At 36.5% G+C, this 10,324-nt stretch overlaps 1 protein-coding gene across 1 annotated transcript in view; it reads right to left on the reverse strand.

Moving 5' to 3' along the window:
- The window catches only part of DOCK3 (dedicator of cytokinesis 3), a 404,390-nt gene that overhangs the window by 314,353 nt on the left and 79,713 nt on the right, over positions 1 to 10,324 (reverse strand). The window contains exon 2 of the mRNA XM_017890007.1: positions 5,080 to 5,228. Within this exon, the coding sequence (XP_017745496.1) occupies positions 5,080 to 5,189 (110 nt within the window). The 5' untranslated portion in view covers positions 5,190 to 5,228. The remainder of the gene's footprint in view (positions 1 to 5,079; positions 5,229 to 10,324) is intronic.

Here is a 10,324-nt window from a genome sequence, read left to right on the forward strand (position 1 = left end):
AAGAGTGTCAGTGTAAGAGTGTGTGTTAGTCAGTCGACTGAACATAAACTTGACAGGACTTCGACCATACATACTTTAAACATAGCCAAGACATCCCAGACTGTGAACAGGGCAAGACACTGATCAGTGAGCACACCACCAGGTATGGGAAGAACCGTAACTGTGAAATCATTGAAAATTTCTGCTAATTTCAGGTGTCCCAAAGCTGGAAAATATCAGTATATCCTTAAGGGTAAAGTACTAAGCCACAAACCTTTCTGGATCCTGGCTAAAAATCTACTTAGAGGAAACTCACTGGGGGATATTTTCTGCATATAACAAACTAAACTACTGCTTGTATATCTTACTCCAAAAGCAATTCCCTTGATGAGAGACATATACTAAGTGGGAAGAAAGAGATAGAGACGGCTTAGAATATGTAAAAATATGAGAAAGTAGAAAAGAGGACGAGGAAGAAAAAATGACAGAGGGGGAGAAAGAGAGAATAAAAGAACCAGAATTTTATATATATACATATATAAATACATGTATATGTATATATATTAGTGATTTGTGTTAAATTATTATTCGAAGAATAAAATATTTCTTAGGTATTTTTCTAAGGCAGAGATCAATTAGGCTATGTCAGTTCTGGGTTAATGCAATTTTAACTTAGCTAGCTACTATAGTGATGAAATTAGAGACACAAGAAACTTAGCATCTTTAGAAAAGATGTTGAAAATATTAAGTTAAAATTACATCACTAGACAAATTATTTTAAAATTTATTTGGAGTAGATCTAATTAACTGACTAATTCTCTATGTAAGACACTTGAGCAAAGATGATGACTAATTTGAACACAGCTTTATGCCCTTCTAGTATTGCAGTTCCTAAAAATATAAGAGTACAATGTAGTAAGTGCTGGTTTCTATTTGATACAATTTCATAATTTTTACTTATGAAGTATCTACATACAGGCCAGTAAGTTTAAGTCACATAAGTTTAATGTCTGAATATTCAAATTTTAGGCCAAATAAATAATTCCTAATCTCAGGAAACAAAATAAAAAATTATTATCTAGATGTGGAGAGTTCCTCACTAAATTAAAACTCTAAATGAAAGATTACAGGACCAGGTCAGTTTCTATCCTTGGAAGTTCTAACTGAATGTTACTCAGATATACATCACAGGATATAACAGTATTCACACTTGCAGAACAGAACAAAGATCAAATAGCCTAACGACTAAAAATATTGGCCCAGGATGGAGTGCAGTGGCATGATCTCAGCTCACTGCAACCTCCGCCTCCTGGATTCACGCCATTCTCCTGCCTCAGCCTCCTGAGCAGCTGGGACTACAGGTGCCCACCATCATGCCCGGCCAATTTTTTTGTATTTTTAGTAGAGACGGGGTTTCACCGTGTTAGCCAAGGTGGTCTCCATCTCCTGACCTCGGCCTCCCAAAGTGCTGGGATTACAGGTGTGAGCCACCGCGCCCAGCCAAGGCATAGTAGCATTTCATTATAACAGTGCATGAAGTGAGACCATGTACTTGCCACAGTGATGTAGACATATTTAATCAATACACTACTAATAACAAATAGTAGTTTGTGAAATAGATTCTAAAAAGGCAGAGCTATAATGTCTGTGTAAGAGCTTAAAGACACATGAGTTTAAAATCATATATTTAATTACATCAATTAAAACATTAAAATACATTTGGCAAACACTGATTCACATGTTAACATGTGCTAAACTTCAAGGTTTTATGGCATTTATAAAAGTGTGGTGGAACAAGAAGTGTGGAACTATCAGAATAAAATGGGAACAATGGTTATAGTCATCTGTTCTCAGCTTTTGTGTGGAACAGTCTATTTTACATAACCTAATGGTATGAAATGACTTTGTTTTTACAATCTGCCATCTTTTCTTTCAAAACAGGAAGAAAAATTTTTAAAAAGCTCAAGGAGAAACCAGAAACAAGAGTCCTATCAGTTTTGGTGCAACATGTTTTTTCCTTTCAATAATGACAGACCTGCAAAGTTCTTATTTAGGTTTTTAAGTGACTATATTTCCACTGAAGGAAAGGAGGAAACAAGAAAAAAAAAGAAGAGAGGGGTGGAGGGAAAGAAGTGCAAGGGGAGGAAGAAAGGAGAAAAAAAGAAAGAATATGGAAAGTAGGGAAGGGAGAAAAGGAGAAATAGGAAAGAGGAAGAAGAAAAGTAGGGAGGGGAGTGGAACTGTGTTTTTTACCTTTGCTTATTAAAATATGCATATACATACCCCTCCAACTCACAGACACACACACACACATTTCATTGAGAAAAAGTTAGTCATGAAATTGGAATAGCCCTGTAATTTACTGGCAGGTATTTATAATGTTCTGAGCCTTTTTCGAGTACAATTTGAACTTGTTTCTAAGCTATCATCTATATATTTTCAGATTTGATTGCAAAATCAGATTGGATTGTTTTTCAAGTTTCATAATAAAGAGGTATACGTACTCATAGTTCTGAAATAATTCTATTTACTGGAATCTATAGTGGCAGTTAAACTGCAACATAATGAATTACACATTTATTAGTGTCATCAATTCAAGTGTGACCAATTTGCTTGCCACACAGTAATGTTGTATTTGCAATTTCTGTATTCTTATCATTGACTTAAAAATAAAAACAGTGACATAATTTTATAACATAAAAAAAAAATATTTGGGTTTGAAGAGGCAGAATCAGTAGCTATGCTGCACATCAACATACTGTATTTTACTAAATTTTTATTCCCCAAAGTTAGATTTAGAGAACACTGATCTATGGTACACCTAAATTCATGTTATATACTATTATAGAAGGTAGTCTGTGGTAGGTGCCAAGCAATCCTACTAACAGTCATGAGAGGGTGTAATTAAACAAAACAAACAAGGATAGAATGTTGTGGCTTCAAAAAGGTCACAAATAACCAATTTAGTGTTATATTTTCTCTTTTCTACTGACGAACAGTAAGAATTTGGGTGTGATCCACTGTTTATTAGATTCCATGTTTCCTCTTTCCTGATTTATTCTACTTTGCAGGAGCACATCCTCAAGTCCCTTCTTAAGAAGGGGTCATGAGAGGTAACTTTTGTGCATCCCTGAATATTTAAAAATGCCTTTATGGCTTTGTGTCCCCTCTCACTTAATTAGATGGTTGGGTTTTTTAAAATAAAACCCTGGCTGGCAAATCATTTCCCTACAGAACTCTGAAGATATTATTTCATTATCTTCTAGCACCCAGTTAATGATAAAACTTTTGAGGACAGTATGATTCTTACACTTTTGTAAGAGGAACTATTTTTCTCTTTAAAACCCTTAAATAGTCTTCTCTTCATTCCTAGAAAACTAAGGTATCTTAATGTGCCTCGCTGTGAGTTTTTTTGTGTGTTTTGTTTTCCTATTCATTGTAAGTATCTGGTGGGGCCCTTTCAATCTTAAGATTCTTCTTTTTTGGCTCTGACAAATTCTCTATTATTCCTTTAGAATTTCCTCTGTTCTTTTTCTGGAAGGCAAAATGTTTGATATTGGACCTCCCTGGGTAGAGCCTTTGTATTGAACTTCTTTCCTCATGTATTGCCTATATATTTGATTTATTTTCCTAGAGATTACATAAAATTTATCTTCTCTGAGTATTTTATTTTGGAAATTACATTCTCCATTTCTTTTACATGGCATCTTACTCTACATAATAGATCTTCTAGATTCTATTTGAGGATATTAAAGTGTTTTTGTTTTGTTTTATTTTAAAGTACTTTATCAATCTCAATTTGCTCTGGGGACAGGTTACTTTCTTTGGGCACAGGTGTTTTGTTAATCTTGGTCTCTCTCTTCCTGTAGAAGCATTTCTTCAAACATCTGGTGATACTTGATTGTCCATTCAAACTTAAAAGACAGCAGAAGAAATGCAGAGTTTTTTTGTACATGGGTAGGTGACTGGCAAGTTTCCCTTTCTGCTAAGTGGGAGCAATCTGCTCATTATACTTTAAAGTCCTTAAATGCCAGAATGTGGAGGGTTTGCAAAGTCCCAGTTCACATCCCTGTTGCCCAGTTTTCCAAGAGGAAATACCTGCCCAGGCTTTCTGCTCAATGATTGGGGTAGACTGTTCCCTAGACACTCTTTTAAGCCAAACCCTTTACAAAGCTTCAAGGCCTATCCCACCTTGCATGATTCTGGGAGCTGTGAGGCAGACTGACTCTCTCATTAACTAAGGTTTCCTCCACATATAATGGACTTACTCTGTCATTAATCTTTCATCTACTTTCCGGCTTCCAGAAATGGGCTCATAGATCTCATTTATTGGTGGACCCCTCCCAAAAAGGATAAGGAGCTAAAGAACCACATTTAAATATACTTAAGGCAATGCATATTTTAAGTAGAGGCAACCTGGTCACTTAAAAGTTCAGTGGACCCAATTTTAAGAGAATGAGCCAAAAGCACCTGACATTTATATCAATTATAAAATTATATCATTATATCAATTATTGATATATCAATTATATCAATTGAAAATTATACCCTAACTTCCCATACCAAAGTCTTCAAATTGTACTTGTATGGCAATAGCAAATCATAGTCATTTCATAAATGCAAGACTATTACTGAATGACAAAGTAGTTAAAAATATTCTGAAGTACAAATGTAGACAGTTTCCATTTGTAAGTTATGCTCATTCAGATTCACTGCATGGCTATAAAATGTAAAGGACACCAAATTCACATTGAAGAAAGCACTAAAGTATTTTTTTAAGTGTATTCTGATTAGGAGGTATAGAATCAAGAAATCTGAGGTCAAAGAAATTTAACTTTATAGGATAATCTAGTCGTATTATTTACCTCTTCTTTCCAGAAGCAAAAACAGAGGCTGAAAGAGGTTCAGCAACCAGAAGCAGTGAGTACCCTTTGCTAACTAGGACAAATAACTGTTCCTACCAAAAATGATAAAAGCTTAGTGAAGAATGTAACATCGTCTTTGAGTCATTAAAGAGAAGCTTTGTATAGGTGCAAACTCCCTGAAGAATGAGTTACCACAAGTGAAACTTAGAGATACCCAAACAATTTTCATACTTACTCATTACCCCAGTCCAGGCGCACGGTGATGTGCCGCTTAACCTCCCGCACCTGATCCTGAGTCAGGTGACCAGACAGTAGCTGCCTTCGCAGGTCAATAAGTTCATTCATCACATGGCGTAGCTTGTAGAAAAGATCTACTTTGTGTTTCTGAAAGGGCATTTTTGGTGTTGGATGAAATACAAGAGATATGGAAAAGGAATGAAAAGAAAAAGAGAAATAGTTAAACTGTGAAAAGTGCTCATTTCTCTGAACCACTAAGGTAATATAAAGAGGAACTTAATTTTAAAGTCTGAAAGTCATTACCTCCTTCTATCCAAAAGTCTCTACATAGTGACATCTAAGAAAGTAACATAATTGATCTGGATCATGCAAAAGTAGCATTTATCTCTACCACATCCTAGATTATTCACTTCTTTAGGAAATCAAAGTTACTAAACTTAGAACAGAATGTTACACAGGAGCCCAGAGATGTTTTCCCTCATAGAAATTGCAGTTCACATAAAAGCAAAAATTTCAACCATCCAGCGATAACCCTGGTTTCTCCAGGAGGGATATCCAAGTTGGGAGAGGAAGAATCATTTGCCCTATTTTGAAGCAACTAAAGTTTCAATATAAAGCCACAGTCCCTGGAGTGAAATTCACTCCTGATTTCTAGGCCTCATCTAATTTTCTAATTAGCTTTTCTAAACAGTGTGTCGTTCCCCAATTCCCTCTGGTGTAATAGATTTCCCGTCTTTTCCATTTAATAAAACTCGTCACCTTTGTAAGAGTTAAATGGAAACATCTTAACAAACTTAATTATGGACATTATAGTGGTTTTAACCTTAAAAGTAGAAAATGTAAGTGTCACGAGAACAGATGCTTCAGAAAAAAGATGTACTTAAAATAACGTATGAATTTAAAACTCAAGTCCTATTTGCTGATACGTGAAATCTTGATTTTAGAATCTTTTGGTTTCCATATAATTAAAATTCTTGGGATGTAACTGATCTATAAATAATGCTTCTGAAGGCAGATTAAGATGTTAGTAAAATATCTGTATGAGATTTACCCTAAAAAAGATGTTTGTCAAAATAAGCTCAAGTCAAAGAAGCTATAAACAAAATTAGCTATAAAGCAAATCACAAAACAGCAGAATCAGCTAGTGTTTTGAGGTGGCAGTGATCTTATAACGAAAGCATTCAGAATATCACACTACTTAGAAATCATCTTATGTGATTTTTTTCTATTAAGAGACAGGATCTCACTCTGTCTCCCAGGCTGCAGTGCAGTAATATAATCATAGCTCACTGCAGTCTCCATCTCCTGGGCTTGAGCAATATCCCAACTCAGCCTCCTGAATGGCTGGAATTACAGGCCTGGCTAATGTTTTTTTTGTTTGTTTTTTTTTTTTTGAGATAGGGTATTGATATGTTGCCCAGGCTGATCTCAAATTCTCAGGCCTAAGTAATCCTCCTGCCTCAGCCCCCTAAAATGCTGGGATTAGAGGCATGAGCCACCATGCCCGGCCCCACTAGACTTTTAAAGATCCATCTTAAAGAGAAATTATTTTAAACTAGAAGATGTTAGGAATCATACACTCTAACTTCTCCTTTCTTTAATCGATGAATCGATGAAGAAAAGTTAAGCATCCTGATGGTACACAATGCTGGCAAAAGGTGAGAACTTACAAATTCCTGCCAGCTCAAAAATCAGCAAAGCCTAAGCAAACTATACCATCTGGAAAACTGGAATCTTGAAGATTAAGCAATAAAGGCAATGTGATATTTGTTTCCAACACATAACATTTCTTATTGACAAAACAAAGTCACCTGTTTAAGTATAAAACAGAAAGTTTGAATTATTTTTCCCATCAAAGCCTATATGATAGTCCATTGCACGTATACATCCACAAGCATTCATTCATTCATGCAATTAACAGATGCTTGTGCAGCACCTGCTGAGTTCTAACACCTTGTTGCGATCAAAAGTCCCTGCTCTCATGGCACTTTCGTTCTAGAGAGCAGGCAATAGGCAAATCATTAATGATGGTAATAAATTATAAAAAGAAAAATCAGAGTGGCCAAGGGTAGGCTGGTTGGGGAATTGGGGAAGGTACTGCTTTAGGTGGAGTTGTCAGGGAAAGACTTTTTGGGAGCTGAATTTTGAGAATACACCTGAATGAAGTAAGGTGGCAACATTTAAGGAAACTGGTGACGTTTTTCAGGCATAAGAAACAAGTGTAAAGGCCTTGAGGTGGAAGTCAATGTGGCACGTTCAAGAAGAACAGGGTCAGTGTGTCTTGAGCAAAGTGAACAAAGGGAAGAATGATGATGCAGAGAGGCGCAAGGACCAAGTTAAACGGAGATTTTGTAAACCACCTTTAGGGCTTTGGCTTTTATTCTAAGCAAGATGGGAAGTCACTGGCGATTTGGAGCAGAAGAGTGATGTGACATGACTTAAGTCTTGAAAGCATCATTCTTGAGTGCTCTATTGAAGATAAACCATAAAAAGGCAAAGAGGAAGGCAGGGATTCCAGTCAGGAGGCTATTCAGTGTAATAATTTACAGCATAACAGCTGCTTGGATGAAGGTAAGAATGCTGATGTTAAGAAGAGCTTGGAGTTTTGACATGTTTTGTAGTTAGAGGTGTCAGAATTTGCTGATAGACTAGATGTGGGTTATGAACAGAGTATCATTTGCGAAAACTAATTAAAAGTAATGTGTGTGTGTGGTTTTTTTTTCTAGCCGAGTGTAATGAAGTATCACTCTTGTTTTGTGGCCTGGAAAGCATGCCTGGAAGAAGGAAACTAAGTTTAATTTTGGACATGCTAAGTCTGACGTTGATTTCCAACATTCAGAGGTTAGGAAAGTGAGAAGTATTTAGCAGAGGAAACCAAGAAGGAGTAAGCAGTGAGGTGAGAAGAAAAGCAGAAGAGTATGTGTCATGAAAGCCAAATGAAAATTGGATTTTAAGGAGGACTTTGTCAAGTGCATGGGGCGGGGGGGTAAATAAATATGAACTTAGAATTGGCCAGGGGATTTGGCATTGTGGTGGCTGTCACTGACCTCTACAGGAACAGTTTCAATGAAATTGTTTGAGTGAGATGGTGAGAGGAAGAAGTGGAGAAAGAGCACAGACAACTCTTTTGAAGAATCTGCAGTAACTAAAAGCAGAGAAATGAGGTAACAGAATGTGACTGTGTGGTTAAGGAAGGGTTTTTTAAAGATTTGACAAAATTTCAAACTAAATTTTGAAGGGAGTAATCTAGTAGAGAGAGAAAATGTGATGATGCAGCTGTTAAATCCTTGAGTAGACATGAAGAGATGGATCCTGGGGGAAAAAGGGGAAGGTTTGATTTAGGTAAGAGGCTTGATACTCTGTGTCACCTATTTCCTCACAGAGAGGAAAGATACAGAATATGGGTAGTGAAACAGGTAGCTGGTAGATCTGGTAATAAGAGAACTAAAATTTTTCTCTGACTGCTTTATTCCCAGAGAAATAAAAAGCAACATCATGAGCTGGGAGTGAATAGAGTGGGAAGGGGTATTTGAGATTTGAGAATAGAGGAAACAATATAAAACAGTCTCTTATGGAGTGGTAAATCGAATTGACCGGAAAGTTAGTTTCATTGCTAGGTAGTTTTGAGATTTGTGAAAACTAATTAAAAGTAATGTGTGTGTGTGTGTGTGTGTGTGTGTGTGTGTGTGTGTGTGTGTGTGTGTGGTTTTTTTTCTAGCCAAGTCTAATGAAGTATACTGATACTGAGGCATCATGTGTATTTATGTACATGTGTGCTATGGTCCAAATGTCTGCATTTCCCCCTCAACAAATTCATACATTGAAATCCTAACCCTCAAGGAAATGGTATTAGGAGGTGAAACTATTTGTGAGATGATTAGGTCATAAAGGCCAAGCCCTCATGAATGGGATTAGTGCCCTTATAAAACAGGCCCAAAGGCATTATCCTAAGAAAATTAATGTAGAAACAGAAAAACAAACACCGAATGTTCTCATTTACAAGTGGGAGCTAAACTCTGGGTACTCATGAACATAAAGACGACAGCAACAGACACTGGGGACTATTAGAGGTGGGGAGAGGGTGAAGTACAAAGGTTGAAAAAAATTACCTGTTAGGTACTATGTTCACTACCTGTGCGAGGGGATTATTCGTATCCCAAATGTCAGAATCATGCAATATACCCATGTAACAAACCTACACATGTACCTCCGGATCTACAAGAAAAGTCAAAATGATTTTATACATACATACGTATATATGTAATTACTTTATATATATGTATGTATACACAGACAAATCTCCTATTAACTTTTAATTAAATATTTGTATTTATTACCTTAAAAAATAAAATAGGCCTAAGGGGAAGGTTCCTTCATCCATTCTCCCATGTGAAGCCACAGCAAGAAGGTACAAACTATGAGGAAGTGGACCCCCACCAGACACTGAATCTGCCAATTCCTTGATCCTGGACTTCTAGGCCTCCAGAAATGTGATAAATAAACTTCTGTTGCTTATAGACTGCTCAACTTAGAAAATTTTGTTATAGCAGCCCAACAAACATGGCATACATGTATTATCTATGTGAATATTAATGCATATACATGTACATATACACACATATACACACATAATATATACATAAATGCACAATACACATATACAGTATCTATGCCACATATGCACACACACAGTATCTATGCAACAATATACAAATGCAGTTTTTTAAGACATTGTACGTGTTCTTTTTTTTAATCAAGAGCTTCACAGATTGCATTTTCCAAAGACAACTACAATATCTCCCATGCCAAGTGGTCTTTTGCAATAATGTCACTTTGATACACTTCCAGCATGACATGGAGTCTATTTCCCTACAGTTTTGAATCTGGGCAGGCCCTGAGAATGCTCTGACCAACAGACATGGCAGCAGTGAGCCAGGCCAGTTCTCAGCCTTTAACTAATCTGGCTGCTTCTGATTCCTGTGTTTTGGAATGCATGTTCTTGGCAGCTGGGGCCACAAGTAAGGAGTTTCTTTTTTTTTCTTTTCTTTTTTTTTTTATTAATTTTTTTTTATTATACTTTAAGTTCTAGGGTACATGTGCATAACGTGCAGGTTTGTTACATATGTATACTTGTGCCATGTTGGTGTGCTGCACCCATCAACTCGTCAGCACCCATCAATTCGTCATTTATATCAGGTATAACTCCCAATGCAATCCCTCCCCCCTCCCCCCTCCCCATGATA

The sequence above is a fragment of the Rhinopithecus bieti genome, unplaced genomic scaffold (assembly GCF_001698545.2).
Source record: "Rhinopithecus bieti isolate Rb0 unplaced genomic scaffold, ASM169854v2 scaffold_43, whole genome shotgun sequence".
NCBI classification, from domain to species: Eukaryota; Metazoa; Chordata; class Mammalia; order Primates; family Cercopithecidae; genus Rhinopithecus; species Rhinopithecus bieti.